Here is a 19,168-nt window from a genome sequence, read left to right as displayed (position 1 = left end):
TGAATGTCACGCTGATCCACAAAAAGGGCTGGAAGGAGGAAACTACACGCCCGTCAGCCTGACCTCAGTGCCTGGCAAGGTTATGGAGCAGATCATCCTCAGTGCAGTCACACAGCACCTACAGGATGGACAAGGGATCAGACCCAGCCAGCACAGGTTTAGGAGGGACAGGTCCTGTCTGACCAACCTGATCTCCTTTTATGATCAGGTGACCCGCCTGGTGGATGAGGGGAAGGTTATGGATGTGGCCTACCTGGACTTCAGCAAAGCCTTTGACACTACCTCCCACAGCATACTCCTGGAAAAGCTGTCAGCCCACGGCTTGGACAGGGGCACTCTGTGCTGGGTTAGGAACTGGCTGGAGGGCCGGGCCCAGAGAGTGGTGGTGAACGGTGCTGCATCCAGTTGGCAGCCGGTCACTAGTGGTGTCCCCCAGGGATCAGTGTTGGGCCCAGTTCTGGTTAATATCTTTATTGATGATTTAGATGAGGGGATTGAGTCCATCATCAGCAAATTCGCAGATGACACCAAGTTGGGAGGGAGTGTCGACCTGCCAGAAGGCAGGAGGGCTCTGCAGAGGGACCTGGATAGGTTGGAGAGTTGGGCCGATTCCAATGGGATGAGGTTCAACAAGGCCAAGTGTTGGGTCCTGCACTTTGGCCACAACAACCCCCTGCAGCGCTACAGGCTGGGGACAGAGTGGCTGGAGAGCAGCCAGGCAGAAATGGAGCTGGGAGTTTGGATTGACAAGAAGCTGAACATGAGCCAGCAGTGTGCCCAGGTGACCAAGAAGGCCAATGGCATCCTGGCCTGTATCAGGAACAGTGTGGCCAACAAGTCCAAGGAAGTGATTCTTCCCCTGTACTCAGTGTTGGTGAGGCCACCCCTGGAGTACTGTGTCCAGTTCTGGGCCCCTCTGTTCAGGAAGGATATTGAGGTGCTGCAGCAGGTCCAGAGAAGAGCAACTAGGCTGGTGAAGGGACTGGAGCACAAGTCCTGTGAGGAGAGGCTGAGGGAGCTGAGGTTGTTCAGCCTGGAAAAGAGGAGGCTCAGGGGAGACCTCATCACTCTCTACAACTCCCTGAAAGGAGGTTGTAGCCAGGTGGGGGTTGGTCTCTTTTCCCAGGCAATTACCAGCAAGACAAGAGAGCACGGTCTCAAGTTGTGCCAGGGGAGGTTTAGGTTAGATATTGGAAAGAAATTCTTTACAGAGGGGGTAATTAGATATTGGAATGGGCTGCCCAGGGAAGTGGTGGATTCTCCATCCCTGGAGATTTTTAAGATGAGACTGGATGTGGCACTTAGTGCCATGGTCTAGTAACCAGAGCAGTAGTGGATCAAGGGCTGGACTTGATGATCTTGGAGGTCCCTTCCAACCCAGCTGATTCTATGATTCTATGATATACTCCTCAAAAAAGCACAGAAAATATAAACAAAACACTCAACTCTGACTTTTCTAGAGTAGACAATAGTTCATCTATGGAAATCACATTTGTAGCTGATGAAAAAAAAGACAAAGTGTCTGCTGGACAAGGCATAGCCTTCAGGAGAGCAGAAGTGGTGAAGTGTCTGTCGCTCCCATGGAAGAATGCACACCTATGCCCACAAAATGTCAATCTTCCACTGAACAGAGGGAAGGCTCACTTGCCAGTTGACTAGGATAAAGCACTCAAGCTACAGTGAAGAAACCTAGCTCCTGACCATGGGATCAGAGAAGGAGAACCCATCTGACATGTGGCTGTGACTCACCACCACACAGGTGCCAGAGATTCCTGCAGGCTACGGAGACAAAGAGACACCCCCAGAGAGCAGTTGACTTTGCTCCAGAGGGTGCTGAGCACTAGGGAGAAGGCAAAGGTCTTTGAAGGAGGAGAAGAAGAAATCCTGCAGAGAACCATAATTGCTCCATCAAGCAAACTCTCTGAACTGTAAGTTTTTTGTAAAGGTCACTCAGCAAAACTGCTCAGTAGCTAATGTAAACAGAAAGGTAATCCTGCTACTAGCAGTGCTGCCCTTACCTTTCATAAATTTGCTTTCCAGTGCACGTAACAAGAGGGACTACCCTGGGCTGGCCCATGCTCAGATTGTCTCTTCTCTGATTTCCTCGGTGCAAGGACAGTATCAAACTCTGGCAATGGGGCTTAAGGCCAATTGTGGTGATGGGGCTGGCCTGGAAACAGTGACTAGCAGGACAAGTTAGACTAAAGTCCACAAATCAAAGCAAGTCTGACAGTGCAATATTAAATAATCACATGTTAACCAATCCCCATGCCTCCTCCACCAAGCCTAGCTCTCAAATAGATATAAACCCCAGGATGTGCAGCAGATTCTCTGCCTTGATGTAGTACTCTCTATCAAGGCTGGTTCCATAAGAGGAAACTTACAGGTTGGAGGAAGAGGCACAGCAGACACATCTATACTGATTTTTCTGCTAGCTTTTCCTTTGCCATTTCCATGGCTTGGCATTAAGTTGACTGGGGCATAGCAAAATAAAATTAAATTAAAAAAATAGGAATGAATAGCAATAGTACTAAGAAAGCTTTCTGTTATTTGAGTCCACAAGATGGCAAATCTTTTTTTCCCCCCCACATATTTCAACATCTAAATCACACTCATATTTTTAAACTTATTTTTCTGCAGTACCTAGCACTATTAAATAAAACTTCATGCAGAACAGAGTAGCACTCCCACCCACTTTAGCTGATATTACTGAATACAAATGGGTTGCCCTGGCCCTGTCTATGCAAAAAGCTTGACTTATTCACATCATTATCTCATTTTCATGGTCACAAACCAGTCACAGTTCATATTCCTCTACAGTGTGATGAGACGCTGCTTTATACCTTAAAGACCAGAATGAAAGACACATAACTCATGCATTTCCTTCCAACACATTCCAAATGCTGTCTTAGTTTTGTGAACAATTTGTATGTTGCACAGTAGTAGCTAAAAGACCCTTCTCTCTAGTCAGAGGAAGTGTCTGCCATTGCAAAAAGATGTTTGCAATGTTTCAGCTTCATAAATACAGATATGAAGCCACTTATATCCAGGGACAAAAGCCAGTGCTGTCTTTTTTCCATGTAGATATTTCACACCAATCCTGTTGGCACATATGCTATCAGTTTGTTATTTCACTGCTAGGACATCAACTTAAACCTTTTATAAGTCTTGGAGACACTGACAACCAGTTTTGTGCTTCCTGCCAAAATAGCTCCAAATCAGATTTATCTTATTGCCTCCTTCTTCTTCTCACATGCTGTGTCCAATGGGATTTCAGGTTTCTAATCCAGCCTGTCAGGCTGGGGTCATGTTCCGTCATGTATCATTCCAGGGAAGGGTTTTCACCTCCCCAGCTGCTGAGCAGTCGTGTTTAGACACGTGGTGAGTGAGGTGTGCACACCTGTGCACACCACGACTATCACAAAGAGACACAGCCAGCCCATGATCTTTCTAAAATCCTCCACAGCCTCCCTTTATCCTCTTCACATCAGACCTTGCCATTGCTGGTATCATCAAAATTTGTTGCTGTTTGCTGCATAGCACCTCACAAGCTGAAAACAATGTAGATAAAATGACCAAGATGTCAGCCTAGGGCTGCATTGACAAGATATCTCATTCTCTGAGGGCTCCTACTTCAGGAACAATGCAGGGGTCATGGAAACTTGTAGTGGCCAGATTGCTTTCCCAGGAGAAAGGAACTACTTATTTTGCTGTGCTTTTATTTTTGTTCTGAATATTCCTGTAGTTTCAGCCTTTACCATGCTGCCCTTTTTTCCCTACAGAAATCAGTATGCTCAGCATGGTTTCTGCCTACTGCTCTGCATTTCCCAGGGTTATAGCTCATCCATCCCATTCTTCAGGCTAAGAGAATTAGGAGCTATAGAAAGTCACCATTTTAAACCCAGCCTTTAACTTGATAACATATTATTGATTTCCTTCAGTGTTGATGATGCCTCTTCTGGCAATAGAGTAGCTCATGCATCTGTCCAAATTCAAATGAATAATTATCCTAAAAAAAAGTAAGACAGCTGCTTGTCCAGCTTCACAAAGTAGCTGGGAGCCAGGAGCTGGGCCTGTCTCGCATATTTTGTTCCATTCCCAACACTTAGAAATGTCTGAGAAGCGACACAACCTACCACAGTGCTGATCACTTTTCCAGCCACCAGGTTGTGGTATGTCCTAGTGGCATTCCCTGTTGTGGGATCAGATGGTGCTTGAGAAACTGCAGTACGTCTACGCCCCAAAGATCTGCCCTGCTTCTGCATTCTGGATTCTCCACCATACATGTTGTGGAGGGAGCACAGGAATCAAACACCTGAATCTGGATGGGCAACTTCCATTACACAGTTATTTAATCACTCTCTTGAGACCCGATGGGGAACTTCTTGAAGTCCGAGTGTTATTTTAGATCCCAATGGCAATGCAGACCTTTATTAAGGACTCAGTTAATATTATCCAAAAGGCTGAAGAGAAAGAAAACATGGAGTGCCCAGTTGCAGGACCCAGCAGGGGCCGGGGTGTGTGTGGGGGTCACTGGCTGCACCTCTCCCCTCTGCTATGCCCCCACCTCAGCATTTTGCCCCATTTGTCTGCTCTCAGTGACCTTTTGTTCAAGCCTCTGCCACAACATGCTTGAGATGGCTTGCACAACTCCGCTTCCCAGCACCCTTACCTTCCCTGCCCACATGCCTGATGCATGTGGCAGAAAAGCAGCCCTGCCAGCCCCTTCCACCCTGGGCCAAGGCAGGCACTGCCTCATCAGGGAAACTAAAATCACACAACCTTTCCCCACATCTTTCTCTGCTTTCAGCAGAGAATGGTAAACCTTTTCCTGGGAAGACAAATCCCCAGCACTCCCCTTCCCACCCCTTCTTTCCCATATCCCATTTACTATCATTCCACTCTCTTGCTCTCCTAGATGCTGCAGCAAGCCCCACACGGCAGGCAGATCCCTTCTCCACTGTGCTTCCTCTTCTACCCGTTTTCACCAATCATTCCAAACTAGACCTGGCTCTAAAGCTTACACACTTCTGATCTGGTGGAAGGACTGCTTCATTTAAAACAAAAAAAAACCCAAAACCAACCAAAAACCACCAACCAACCAACTAACCACCATCAAAATAAACAAAAAAACCCCCAAAACCAAACAATTCCAGAACTCCAGGACTTCTCTCCATCTACTGGTTATAGGTCACCACTAAACGAGCAGATAAAATGAACCCCACACCTATTCCAGGCAAATGAGCTATTTAGAAACACTTATAAATTGGCTGTAGAGCCATTTTTATGTAAACCCTGTACATAGATACATCCAGAGACCGGAGGCCTTCACACTGCAAAAGGAAATCAGCTCAGAATAGTCTGAGAGACAGAACTGTGCCAGAACAGCTCACCAATCATGTAGTTGTTAGAGATACAGATACTCCAGCAGGTATGTAAACCAGTTAAACAGTAAAAAATTTTTGTATAGTTAGACAAATCTCACCATTACCAACACAAAAATGAAAACCTATTAATTTCATACTCATGCTTGCCTTAAAGCAATACACACTTTCAAAAGATTTTCTCTGTTAAGATGATTAACTAGATACAAAGAGCTAGAAACAGAAGTCATCTGGCACGATTCATCTATCTCAGATAGTAAAATACCCAAAGGCAAGAAAATATTTCAAGAACTCTGTGTAGATCAGTGGGTTATTTATGCTGACAAGGATATGAAGCCCTTATCCCATCTTTTTAATAGGTTCTGATGCTGCATATTAGTCTCATTACTTGTATAAAAACCTGTGTCTGGAAACCAAATTATTTAAACATTACATTGAAAAGGGTAATAAAGTTGCAAACCCCAAACTCTTCTGGCTTTAATGTGCCTGCATTGTAATATTGGTACAAGTCATAAGTTTCGCTGCAGCTTTTGGGATTTTATTTGCTGCAGCTGCTGCACAGTGTGGAAGTGGACCTGTTTGGTCAGGGCTCAGAGGCTGGTGTCCCAGAGGTGTCTGCTTCTTTCACATGGGTGCTTCCTAACCTTGGGCCAGCCATCTTGATGCATGACTCATATAAAATGGGTATAAGGCTACTTAACATGTTGGAAAGGTGGAAATAGGAGCCAGTGAGGACTTTCCTGCTGTCTGCAACATTGCACAACAGGTGCTGTTCAACTGCATGCAGAGGAAGGCAGAAACAACAGAGAGCTTGGAGTTGTTAAAAATAAATTGATGACAGCAGAGTCCAAGATGGGCTATCTTCAGCCATGTTTGCATATTAGTTACACCTCCTCTAAGCTACATTTTCATAGGGCATGCACACACAAAAAGCTATTCTGCAATGGGGGCTTGAAAACCTGTTTGTCAACAGATAATTAGTTCAGCCTGAGTAAATATGTCACAGGGGCTCAACGTGGCTGTTCTTGCCAGGAGGTCTCCCAGGCACTGAGCACAAGAGGAGGCCTGAAGCTGAACAGCCCTGTTGATACTTGTGACAACACCCAAGCAGATAGAGTCAGTTTTATTTTACTTCTCTAAACTATTGCTGAGCAGTTGGTGCAGTTACCACATCTGTGCCTAACTCAAAATTTCACATCTTCTTGAACTTAAACTAACCAAATAGATTTAAATATGCTCAGTTACCATACAGCATAGCTGTTAAAATCTACTCTGGTACACTCTGACCTGTTTTATTAGTAAGACACTTAAGGATAGAGATTAGCTCCGTTGTTTAAACACAGCAGAGTTTAAGGGACTGTTTGCTGTGATGTAAATAAGTGGTGAGATGCAGTGCTCAAGTTTGCATTGCAAAGGTTGCCAGCCAGAAGCAATCTTCCCCTGTACTCAGCACTGGTGAGGCCACACCTTGAGTACTGTGTCCAGTTCTGAGCCCCTCTGTTCAGGAAGGATATTGAGGTGCTGCAGCAGGTCCAGAGAAGAGCAACAAGGCTGGTGAAGGGACTGGAGCACAAGTCCTATGAGGAGAGGCTGAGGGAGCTGAGGTTGTTCAACCTGGAGAAGAGGAGGCTCAGGGGAGACCTCATCACTCTCTACAACTCCCTGAAAGGAGATTGTAGCCAGGTGGGGGTTGGTCTCTTTTCCCAGGCAATTACCAGCAAGACAAGAGGGCATGGTCTCAAGTTGTGCCAGGGGAGGTTTAGGTTAGATATTGGAAAGAAATTCTTTACAGAGGGGGTAATCAGATATTGGATTGGGCTGCCCAGGGAAGTGGTGGATTCTCCATCCCTGGAGGTTTTTAAGATGAGACTGGATCACTTAGTGCCATGGTCTAGTAACCAGAGCAGTAGTGGATCAAGGGCTGGACTTGATGATCTCGGAGGTCCTTTCTGGATGATTCTATGATTCTAAGAGGAGCTGCTAACAGGCACTTGTGGAGAAGTCATCCTCCCAGCACAAGTAGTAAATAACTGTGAGGCTCCCTCCCTTTTTAGCTGTTCCTACTTATGTTTTACAATTAGCCATTTAATTGCAGATTCCATTAAAAATTATCTAGACTGTTCTTTTACCTGTTTGCAGTAAGCAACTCCGCTCCATTAACTTTGGCTGGTTTTCTTGTAGAGTTACAGACAAGTGCAAGCAGTGTTTATCAGCACATAACCCCTGTGCCAGTACGAGACTCGAAAGTGAACATCTCCCTTGGCAGTAAAGCAGCATTATACTGCTGTCACTGGGCATCCCCCCACCATGGAAAACTAGCTCTCTGCTCCCCATGCAAGGAGGTTTTCCTACAGTCCTGGAGTACATTTCCCTGTTTGGCTTTCATTCCTGCAGTGCTTCAGGTGGGTTAGGCTGCACAGAGTCCCCCACCTCTCTTCTGCCATCTTTTTGCTCCCAGTGACCATCAGCAATGTCAGAAAGCGCTTTGAACTGTGATACACATAGAGTGGTGGTAAATGCAGGATGGTTTCACAGCACTGAGGAACTGTATGACACACATTTCTTAAAAAATTGGTTCTTTCTACAGTAACTACTCAAAACTGATGGACTCTGCTTGAGACAAGGAAGAACTCTTGAGACTTGCTATATGCCAGGGGTCTCTCAAGCCTCACAGTCTCTTTATGAAACCAACTGTGCTGGCAAAGCCAGAGGAGTCTGCCTGCATGGATCAGGTTGCAGACACCTCCACATCCTGCACAGGAATACTGGGCAGGGCACTGGGCCACTGCCTTGCTCGTTATTTTCTTGATGGTAGGAGAGCAATATTAGGACAACAAACTGTTTCAGTGCAAGAGTTATTAAGAAAACAGAAGTATTAAAAAAAATAATCTTAAAGTGGTAGAGTATTTCCCATTCTACCACAAAAATCAGCCCCACACACAAGTCATTACTGGCAATGGCAAGCATGTACAAGTTTTTCCTTTTTTGAGAAACAAGAGACCGAAGAGGGAGGGACAAGTGGGAAGGAAGAAAGAGCCATAAAAAGGAACAAATTGTAATGCACCATTATAATCTTTGAGCATTTTCTCCCTGACAAGCATATCTGCAGAGCATTTAAGATCTGTATGTGACAAAGAGTCAGCCAAAGAGGGAGGAGTAGAAGGAGATGCCACTTGAGCTGGCACATCAGAGAGTCTTTAAATAGAAAAGCTTCCAGGGAACTCGGGGTAGGCACTTGCTGCACAAAACTTAATTACAGCCATAACCATTTGAAAAAAAAGAAATATTACAGCCTCCCCTCACCCCCCCTTTTTTTTAAATCCACAGCAATTGGGTAAGGGAAGGGGGAAAGCCACTGAAGACAGCACAGGACCCCAATCCTGTCATCCTCTGGGGCTTGTGCTTTGGGGTGGAGCTGCCAGCTCCCCCTGAGGCTGTGAATCTCTGGGGACGCTGTACCTGTTAGTCAGTTCCTCTGCTTCCTCTGGGTCCACAGCCGCCTCCTCCTCCTCCTCCTCTTCTTCTTCTTCTTCTTCCTCCTCCTCCTCCTCTTCTTCCTCTTCTTCTTCATCTTCTATGAAGGACGAGGTCTCAGATGCCCTATCACAGTCGGCACCACGGGAGCCCTCCATTCCCTTCCCAGCTCAGGCCCTGTCCGGTGATTTTTACCCCCAACCCTGTCCTCCACAGGGTTGCCTGAAGCAACTGTCATCCCCAGTGGCACTCACTTCTCCTGACTCAGGGCAGTCCTTAAATAGATGCAGCCAAGTTACAGCGCAGAGTGGTCGCTGTTCCTACCCTGGGCCGTAGCACCAACCGGGTGCCAGGACACGTGTCCAAACCGAACGGCCACCCCTCCAGCAGCTCGGCCCCTTCGCCTCCCACCGCTGCCAGAGCTGTTTCTACAGCACACAGAGCAGCCAGGCAGCAGAGGGAGGAAGGGGCTGGGGCCCCAGCAGACCTTCCAAAGCCACCTCTAGAAAATTTGGGGTGGACAGCACATTTGAGGCAGATGGAGAGTTCTCCTATGGCCTCAAGAAAAGGTGCATTTAGCAAGTTCCACCCTTGAGCACACCCAGAATGGCTCAAATTTGACCTAGAAAGGTCCAGTACAATAACTAGTAGATGAGCCTCAGAAAAATGCATTTAGTAATTTATACCATACTGTAAGGGGTATCAGATGCACTGTGACATTTAACCATACAAAAGGAATGTATTTAAAACCGAAATTTGTCACTGTTTTTCATCACACAACATCTAAAATTTCCTCTTTGAGTGGACTTGAACCAATTTTAATTTAAACCAAAGACAAACTATACTACAACGCAGAACTTAGGTTAAGCCACATTTATCCTTTATTATTCTGCATTTTACACAAAATGCAGTGCTTTTCACAGACAAAATGGAAATATTTCCAACATGTACCAGCCAAATTAGTGACAAATTAAACAAAAATATTTTCAGAAGAGGAGGAAAAGCACCTCTGATTCTAAATAACAAACTTCCAAGGTATTTCAGGTATAAACCACTGTATACACAGCATAACCCTAACACCCCCATTATTTTTACCATTCTTTAAATAAATAGGTGGTTATAAATCAGTCAGGAAATTCTTCCTTGTGCTATAAGTATAGAAACACCCAACCAGGTATTTCTGAGTACAAGCTATCTCTGCAAAGGTAAATTAAAATCCCCCCGACATTTCAAAACAATACAGACAGGCAAAATCTTTGTGCTCCCTTGACCTACCCATTGACATACACAATTTAAAAGGTGAGAATGTAACTTTTTTGAAAAGTGTATTTGAAATGAATATTAAACTAAATTAAACACTACATTTTATCATGAGCACAGACAGTGTACACAGCACAATGAAATTTAAGGTAGAGTACTTCACATTCTTTACAAGTGGAAGGCAAGAACATTACAAATTTTCTAGAAATGCTTATATATTAAGCACAAGTTTTGATTCAGTCTTCAGCACAGTAAAAGAAAGGTGAATACTCTTTTACCAGAACCCCTTCAAATTATCTCCAGACCTAGTGCTCTCCCTTCTGTACTTCTCACAAGTTAATTTGTCCTGCAAATTGACCAAAAATAGTGTATTTTTTCACACTTTTCCTACAAGCATCATACTCTGTAAAATCAATGAAGGAAAGATTTATATCAGAACACACAAGGATTAATTACAGAGAACAACACAAACAAAAAAAACCCTACAAAATACAAGACAACCCAGTGCAAGTAGAGTCCAATAAACCAAGAGTGACATTCGCTGATAGACTTAAATTAAACACCAAATATACTGTGAATTCATTCCAATGACCCAAGTATAAGGAAAACACTGGTTCCAAAGAAGCACTTGGGATGGTATTCACAAATACTAACTAGATTTTCTACAAATCACCTTACATCCTTTTATTATGGCTGCCCATTTCTCCCAAATTATCATGTCACCCCATAATGTGAGTCTTAAAATTTATTTATATTGATTTCTTTTTTCAAAAAAAATAAACCCTTATACTGCCAGAATACCTTAAGGTACTGAGAGTACACTTACACATTCACATTTTAAGAAAAGTGAGAACAAGAGCTAGAAGAGAAACTTTAAGTTTCAGTTTACAGCCTATGCCAGTTCTGCATTTCTGTCACCAAAATGGAAGCTCTTGTTAACGTTTGGTCCTCCCATGCACCTCTGAGCCTGTTCATTAAAATTACTCCTGGAGGACTGAAGAGAGTTCTTAAATTCCTACAGAAGACACTACTGGTTTCTGACGTATAAGGTGAGAAAAGACAAGCAAACCCAATGCCAAAATGAGTAGAAAAGGACAGTCCTAAAATAACAAAGAGTTGAACTAAAGCATTTTTATTTTGAGGCAGTTACAAACCTCAAAGACAGCATCTTGCACACACAGTGAAACCTTGGTCAGCCATGAAAAACACCTTTTACCAAATATTTCTCAGAAAAAAATATCCCTGCTAGGGTGTATGCCAAGAGATAAGTGGGTGAAGGTTTTTGTTTTGAAGCTGAGGAGAAGGAAAAACTTCACACTAACACTAAAATTTATGATAGCCATTACCCAATTTCTCCCTCTGGATATTTGCTCAGAGTAGATGAAAATCCAGGTCATTAAACCTCTGAACAACTTTAGACTAAGCAGAACTGAATCAAAGTTAAAGTTCAGTTCCTACCCACTCTCCATTTATTTTGTGGTATTATATTAGAAGTTTTCAGAAAAAAGTTGCAGCCACCATTTAACAAATATGCTATAAAAACAGGCTTGTCCTCAAACAACTAGGCAAATCATAATGTGTTTCTGATTACAGATGTAGCTTATCAGAAGTACATCAACTTCTGAGAAAAACACAAAAGAATTCTTTTGAAAGGCACAGACCATTGTGGTTACAGACCTTGACTTGTAAATTTTTACAGAGTTGCATGTAGGTATTACCAATTATTTTTACTAATTTTTTAAAAACAGTTAGGGGGAAGTGGTTTCCAACACAGAGCATTAATTTAAGGTGTAAGAAATGTTGATACATTAGGCGATGCAATGCAAACTTGTAAGAAACACAAAATTTTGTGCCTGACATCCAGCCCACTTAAAATACATTTTTGCCAAGTTTGAACATGTATGTCCCTTCTTGCTTATCCTACGTTGGGACAGTTTTAAATTTTCTAGACAAAGAGACAGCCAACATATTTTTAAAATAAGAAGCAGCCCCCCCCTTTCCCTGAAGTCCACCTAGGGCTCGTAGAGCATCCTTGATTCCAGATATCAGCCTGTCCTAAAATCTTGTGCTTCAACTTTACATAAAGCAGATCAGAGTGAATGTTTCACTGAGATGCAAGTCTACCATCCTTTAGAGGAAGGGCTGAGAGAGGGAACATCCACATGGAGGGAAAATGTTTCAGTGGCCTGATAGAGTCAGATTAAAAGTGAAAGACTGTTCAAATTACAGAAGGAAGTGTTTTAAAAAGCAAGCCAAATCCTATAGAGACTAGACTATGATGAAGTGTGCAGGAAGTAATCACACATCAGGCAAATAGTTTACAGTTCCTAGAACTTTGAAATAAACTAGAACTTTAAAGTTTGCACGAGAAGTGATAATGCTTGTTATTTTACAGTTATAGGGGTTGCTGCACTATTATTAGTGAATGCAATAAATCAAACTTTTACCTGTTCACAGATGCACTGCAAAATAGCCATAATAGATGTTTATGATTTGCAACATGGGCCCTACCTTACTGACCATTTCCTATTCTACTTAATTATAGGAAATATTTTAAATATGCAGAACAATAACAGAAACTGGAAAAATAACCTGTATCTTCCATATATAAACTTTTATTTCACTGGACACCATATAAAATATTAACTTAAAAAAATGGAAGTATGAATTTGACATCAGTGGTAAGTATAGTTTTAACAACTAATTGGTCTTCAATAGCAAATACATGAGAGGCAGAAATTGTGCTACAGGAGGTCTAAGAGAGGGTGTGCAATTTTTTTGGAAGAGCTCAAATTTTCAATATTACTTATTTAAATTCAATTTACAATGGCTTACCAATTTACAAATATTTACACAAAATCAAATGAGAAGTCCATCTTATTGTAGCATTGGTAGGGTTGAGAGGTGTTTTGATTTGGTCTTTTTCTCCAAAGCAGGCACCACTACTACTTCAAATATGTAAAAGGAAGCACAAAATTTTTTTTTGCCTACTCTGTGTGAATATGAAGCATTTATGTATATTGAATTGAGCTTTTTTTATTTCATCTTCTTCATAGTAGAAATGTTGCTGGAAAATTCCAGTTCAGATTACAGTTCTTAATATCCAGAACACTACCAACCATAATCTAGCTTCAATTTCATAAAGAGTCACTTGCTATTCCAAGTGAAATAAAACTGAAAGTGCCAAGTTGAACCAAAGTGCTTACTAAAATTAAGCAGATGTAAAGCATGGGCTCTCTGTTCACCAAGAAGTGGGTACTGTGCACAGTGCCTTAAGGATGGAGTCAGATTTGCACACTGATTAACTTTGAATGTCTAGTGTTTCATTGTTAAATCTGTCTGAATTAATGGCTACACAGATTACGCAAACAACAAGTCAATATATCCCCGTACTTTCCCTGAAATAGATTTATTCTTGTTGTTTGCTGTGAGTTTCTTCTAGAAGCCAGCAATACAAGCATTTTCAGAAAACATATCTTTGAATGAACAGCTGTATTAACAAATGTCGGTAATAAAATATGTCACATCCTTATAATAAACATTTCCTTAACAAAAGTTTATAGAGAAAACAGGTTGTAAAGAGCCATGGGGTAGATGCCTCCTGATTTTCATACTGTTCTTTTTTTCAGCAGGATCACAAAAAAAAAAAAAGAAAGTGAAAGAAGTTGGTTATCTTTTCAGTTCGTCTGCTCTTAAAGGTAATATACATTTCAGGTCTTTCTTATCTCGTAATACCCGCCAAGCCTGGGGAAAAAAAAGCACAAGGTTTTTAAAAAAAGACTAAATAATCTTTGCCATTAAAACTTAAATACCACTATAAGCAATAAGCATCACAGATCCACAAAAAGAAGGTTGATATCTTCCCCTTCTTGAAAAGACAGTTTGTGGATTGTTTTTTTCTTGGTTGGCTGGTTTTTGGTGTTTTTTAAGGGAAGCAAAATCCAAGATACATAAAACACAATGAACTAACGAGGAAGGTACAGACTTTCAAAAAGACAGTGGATTTATTTTATTATATTATTATATATTTAAGTATTACATTGATATTCTTGCTGCAAAATAGTTGTCTCAAATACACACATGTCAAAGCTCCTGATAAACAGTATTATACGCTGTCATTTCCCAAATGTAGTTGTGTATTTAAAATAGGTTATTTCAACTTTCTTCTGTATTCTAGTGTGAATTTCAAGACATCTGTCAGGCCATGAGCCTGCAAAGAACTGTAATAGTCCTCCTGTTTTTACACAGAATTCATTTAAATCCCAATGTGTAGTGAAAACCAGAGGAAGAATAATCTCTCAAGGACAAAATAGATTCCTTAAGCTTCTTAAAAAATAGTGCAAGATATTAAAAAGTACTTGTACTTTTAGAACAACTGTGATTCTTATGGTGCCTAATAAAGAGGAAATTTTTTCAGGGCTGTATCACTCTCGTATATGGCTTCCAAACAGCTACAAACAAACAGCTGCTTTTATATTTTTCAGAAAACTACACAGGTTTGAAACAGTTTTTGTTCACTGAAAACTTGTAAAGAGAAGTTTCACTCTGATTTCACATAACAGTGAGAGGGCCTAAACTACTTTGTATACATGACTTATAGCACATTCACAAAATCAACTCTTTTATGTACAAGTATGTAAACCAGTTTTTTTTTTATGCTAACATGGTTAAAGAGAAGAAAACTAACGGACATTTCTGAATAGAGTTACAAAGAAAAGGTTATCCTTTTCTGAGTAAGTTAATCTCTTATAGCATTTGTTCTATTACAAGTATCTGGCATTGAATTACTTTTTGTTGGAGAAGTATTCAAGGTATTTAAGGACTTGAATAACTGAAGTAAAGAGGAGTCTCCAAGGACAGCGTAATAGGGGAGTCTTAACTGGTTAAAGCTGGAAGCAAGTTCTGTGCACTAATTCCTAGTCATAACTACATTTTCAATAGTGAGAGATCTCAGAAAACTGATATTTCTGAGATCTCAGAATTGTGATTCCAAATTCAATGCCTATGATAGGAGACAAGAACAAAAGCGGGCAGCAAAGATTTTCAGAAAAAGGATGTTTAGCCAAGATCTAAATTTTTTCTTGCTTCAAAGTATCTTTTCCTCCCCTACCTGGGACAGTGAAAGCTCCAGTTCGAAATATTCATGTTCTAAAAAATTATGAGTATGGTCTCCCTAAAGAAAAGTACCAATTTCATTAAATTGTCAAAAATCAGCAAAACTCCATCATTTGGTGGTGATATTTATTAAAAATGGGACAGTAAGAAGTATAAACCATTGTCTATTACCAATCAAATTCATGTAGGAATAAATAATAATGAAGACTAAGTTGTAATTCTAAAGCATTAGAATTCTATACACACAAGAAAATCTAAGACAAAGGGTTTATTATTTCAAGTACCCATTTCAACTGAAGCCTGATGCTTAATGGCAGACATTAATAAATATTCTTAAAAATAATTTTCCAAATTTTTTTTAAAATCCCACATTTCGATTATTTTTACAGTGCAAAGCACAAACCATGAGAAACTGGCAGGTTTAATGACTAGAATTTGTATACTAAATTGAAAAGCAAAGTGACTGGAAAAATCGAATGAGGTGTACTTTTTACCTGTGCAAATTCACCTCTGATCATATCAAACTTCTGTTTCTCATGTACAGCTCTAGCAGTATTTGTCCCATCAAATGGTTCTGCAAGATCAAACACAAACATTAAAAATGTTAAAAAAAAAGAGCTAGGTTGTCTCCACTAAGCAAGTAATCAGACAAAAAACAGTAGGGTCAACATATCATTGCTTCTCAAGAGTGTTTTGAATAGCCAATTCCACTTTGGTTCTCAAGCTTTCTTTCTACATAACATTTATCAAAATGAAACACAAAACCAAACAGAAAAGCAAAGTCCCAAACCCTGAATGCTCTGAATGACCCTAATGGAGTGCATCCTCAGAGAGTCTGCAAAGAAGACAAAGCTGAGTGGTGCAGTTGACACAACAGAGGGACGGGATGCCAAACTTGAGAAGTGGGGCCCTGAGGATCTCAGGAAGTTCAGCAAGTGCAAGTGCCAGGTGCTGCACCTGGGTCAGGGCAATCCCAGACATGAGTACAGACTGGGAGAGGAAGTGATCGAGAGTAGCCCTGCCAAGAAGGACTTTGGGGATTCTTGTGCTTGAGAGGCGGGACATAAGCTGGTAACGTGCACTTGCAGCCCCAAAAGCCAACTGTGTCCTGGACTGCATCAAAGGCAGCGCGGCCAGCAGGTCAAGGGAGGGGATTCTGTGACTCTGTCCCTCTACTCTGCCCTCATGAGACCCCAACCGAAGCACTGCATTCAGCTGTGGGGTCCTCAGCACAGCAAAGACATGGACTGCTGGAGTAGGCCCAGAGGAGGGACAGAAAAATGATCAGAGGACCGGAGCACCTCTCCTGTGATGAAAGGCTCAGAGAGTTAGGGCTGTTCAACCTGGAGAGAAGGCTCTGCAGAGCCCTTATAACACCTTCCAGAACCTAAAGGGGGACTACAAGAGAACTGGAGAGGGACTTTTAACGAGGGCATGTAGCGACAGGGCAAATGGGAATGACTTCAAATGAAAAAGGGCAACCTCAGATTAGATATGAGGAAGAAATTCTTTACTATGAAGGTGATGAGACACTGGCACAGGTTGCCCAGGAATGGTGTGGCTGCTCCATCCCTAGAAGTATTCAAGGTCTGGTTGAATGTGGCTCTGAGCAACCTGGTCTAGAGGAAAATGTCCTTGCCCATGGTACGGGGTTGGAAAGAGATAACCTTTAAGGTAACTTCAAACCTAAACTGTTCTATGACTCTATGAATGCTCTAATGATATGTAATCCATAATGAAGTCATAATTATCTATTGAAGCATACTATGATTGTTCTGAATTTATGCACCAGTAATTACTTGTTACAGCTCAATAGTCTGTGATAACATATCAGACTATAACATATCAGAATATTATACCAGAATATGACTTTTGAAACTTACTACACATGAGCCTTCTGGAACTATTCACTTCAGATTCATCTCATTCAACAGCTTCTCAGTGAAATATCAAGAATATAGCAAAGTATTTACTATAATTTTTTTATATAACACATATCAACTGCTGTAAAAATATATTTTATCACTTCACACCTATTCTGCAGTATCTGTTCATAAGTTAACAATTTGTGGCTTCTACCTTCTAACCGACTACAAATCTATGTGCTGTTTTTATCCCTTTTTTCCTAACATAATTTATGTAATAGTTTGGAACTTTTTTTTAATTGCAAGATTAAAAAAGTACTCCTTGCTGCTAATAGGGTTGCCAACATTAAAGCAATAGACATTAAAAAAAATGATGATGCAGGGACTACACATTACATTGTGCTACAAAATTGATTGTATAGTCTTCTGCCTTAAAAGAGAACTGCTTAAGTAACATTGTATATTTCACACTGGCAAAATGTATGACAGTCCTTAAGGGCCACAGAACCACAAAAGTATTTGCTAGATCAGGTAGCTTTTTTGTTTAGTTGGTTATGAATTGCTTTTTTTTCAGCTAGGGACACACAGTAAAATAAAGCATTAACCAGACACCAGAAGACTTATGCCATTATGGAGACTGGAATTTCAAATTTGGAACATGTTCCATGGCATTAGGTTTTTATTTCTGCTATTTAAATGCACAAAGAACTTTTTTCATGCAATAGATGTTGTATATTTGGCAGTTTTCTAAAAGGCTTCTCTTCAAACTACCTAGAGTTCAGTGGACATTGACAGGCAGATTTATTTTATTTTAGGATGCACCATACCTTTAGGTTCGAACAAAAAGCCATAATGAAATAAAAAAGTACATAATCCTCTAATATCAGTCACATAATCCGACAGAGTGATCTAGTGCCACTAAGAATTCCATGACCCTTACTATATGAAGCAGTACAGAATTTCTTTTGTCTTAAATGTGATGGTAACTGCTTTTTTAATGCTGTGACCTTTATGTACTTTATATTGAAACAAGATATATTATATCTTAAAGCAACAAGAGCAGAACTGTACAATCTTCTGAAACCATCAGTGGAAAAAAGCTGACTTCCCTTTATTCTTCCTGCATATTTACTGTCAAAAGACAAACTCATTCCCTGGAGCACAGCAAGAGTAGTTTTGCAATCAGCTACTCTTAACACCACTACATTTTCTAACCATCGAGAGAGAGAGAGTTCACTGTAAGTTATTTTGTTCACACAGAGAGATAAGAATATTAAAAGAAAAAAAGTAACACAACTTTAACACTGATGCTTGAGGGAAAGGCTAAAGGGGATCATCTTTCCAAATGAAAATCCAAGAAACCACACAACTTCAAAACTGTTGCCAATCAAGCCCTGAGGAATTCTTTTTTGAATTATTTTTAACATGTAGATCTGAAAGATTTGAAAGCATGAATCAAGTGTAGCTGAGATGGCTTCCAATTCAATTTCCCTAAATGACTATCCATTTAATTATCTCACAAAACTGTCATGTTTCTAGCTTTTCCAAACTGTATCTTTTTCAATATGAGAGTATAATATTACTTGATATAGACAAGATTTAAACTGAAACTAGAATAGTCACTAGCAATTTAGAATTTCTGACAAGGAACGTTCAAAATATTATCTAAAAGCAGTGTTGTCTGTATCTCTGTATTCCCATAAGGGTAAAAGTCTGACAGATTTTAAACTGTCTGCAGAGAGCATCTCTAGTATATTTGTTTCTCTAACAGCAGGAATACATGTGAGAATTAGCCTTAAGGTCAATAACAATTAAAAAAACCCACAATTTTTCTTGAGCAAGCCTAAATACAGTGCTACATGCAGAATTATGGAAACTTGCAGGCATAGACTTGTGTAATCTATAAACAAATATATTTTAGAAATCTTAAAAATATATGCAATAATAACAATTACTGAAATTTTAGTCCGCTAACTGGAAAATTTGACAAAAATTTGGAAACCAGAATATGTTGACATGTTTAGCTAGCTTTTGAAATCTTTTCAAGGTACACATACTTTTTGAGAGTAG

The 19,168-nt window shown here is 40.7% G+C and overlaps 2 protein-coding genes across 3 annotated transcripts in view; both read right to left on the bottom strand.

Moving 5' to 3' along the window:
- The window catches only part of CMYA5 (cardiomyopathy associated 5), a 50,140-nt gene extending 41,014 nt beyond the window's left edge, over nt 1-9,126 (bottom strand). Inside the window, exon 1 of the mRNA XM_018070307.2 lies at nt 8,844-9,126. Coding sequence (XP_017925796.1) covers nt 8,844-9,016 — 173 coding nt within the window. The 5' untranslated portion in view covers nt 9,017-9,126. The remainder of the gene's footprint in view (nt 1-8,843) is intronic.
- A 3,910-nt stretch (nt 9,127-13,036) lies between these two features.
- Nucleotides 13,037-19,168, bottom strand: part of TENT2 (terminal nucleotidyltransferase 2) — a 37,676-nt gene continuing 31,544 nt past the window's right edge. For both annotated transcript variants that reach the window (XM_018070449.1, XM_018070450.1), the window contains exons 14-15: nt 15,728-15,807; nt 13,037-13,862 (exon numbers count right to left, since the gene is read on the bottom strand). In XM_018070449.1, the coding sequence (XP_017925938.1) occupies nt 13,788-13,862; nt 15,728-15,807 (155 nt within the window). In that variant the 3' untranslated portion in view covers nt 13,037-13,787. The remainder of the gene's footprint in view (nt 13,863-15,727; nt 15,808-19,168) is intronic.

This window comes from Manacus vitellinus, unplaced genomic scaffold (assembly GCF_001715985.3).
Source record: "Manacus vitellinus isolate BGI_N305 unplaced genomic scaffold, ASM171598v3 scaffold_18_pilon, whole genome shotgun sequence".
NCBI classification, from domain to species: Eukaryota; Metazoa; Chordata; class Aves; order Passeriformes; family Pipridae; genus Manacus; species Manacus vitellinus.
The sequence above is the reverse complement of the archived record's forward strand: the minus strand, read 5'-3'. Positions and strand labels throughout refer to the sequence as shown.